Here is a 424-nt window from a genome sequence, read left to right on the forward strand (position 1 = left end):
GGAAGCCATTTCTCCTTTAGCGAATCGATATCTTTCAAGCATTTGCTCAGATCTCTTTTATCAGCTTCGAGCTTTGTAGAAATAGTTTCTATCTGTTTCTGGCGATGTTCATACTCTTGCAGTATGTTCTCGTTTACGAAAAGGATCGAATTGGCTTGAGACATATTGTCTTGTATAGCCGCTTCCAATTCTTCAATTGTGGTAGGCATCTCGACGAACTCCTTTTTAAGTTCAGGTGTGATGGTTGCAATAGATTCTGCATTCCTCTTGGCAGCTGCTAGCTGCACCTGCTTTCCTTCTACCTCTTTCTTACAATACTCAACGCTGACAGATAGCTGCTGTGCCACTTTCTCATATTGTTTGATATTGACTTCCGACTCTCTGATCTTTCGTTCCAATTCAATAGAAGCCATATGCTTCTCGG

The 424-nt window shown here is 41.5% G+C and overlaps 1 protein-coding gene across 1 annotated transcript; it reads right to left on the reverse strand.

The window, feature by feature from the left end:
* Positions 1–6: 6 nt before the first annotated feature.
* Positions 7–419, reverse strand: LOC109131941 (structural maintenance of chromosomes protein 5-like; the record flags this gene model as incomplete). The annotated part of the gene is made up of 1 exon (XM_019243108.1): positions 7–419. A coding segment is annotated over one exon (413 nt), but the record flags the coding sequence as incomplete, so codon positions are not given.
* Positions 420–424: the final 5 nt, after the last annotated feature.

The sequence above is a fragment of the Camelina sativa genome, unplaced genomic scaffold (genome assembly GCF_000633955.1).
Source record: "Camelina sativa cultivar DH55 unplaced genomic scaffold, Cs unpScaffold08778, whole genome shotgun sequence".
Lineage (NCBI taxonomy): Eukaryota > Viridiplantae > Streptophyta > Magnoliopsida > Brassicales > Brassicaceae > Camelina > Camelina sativa.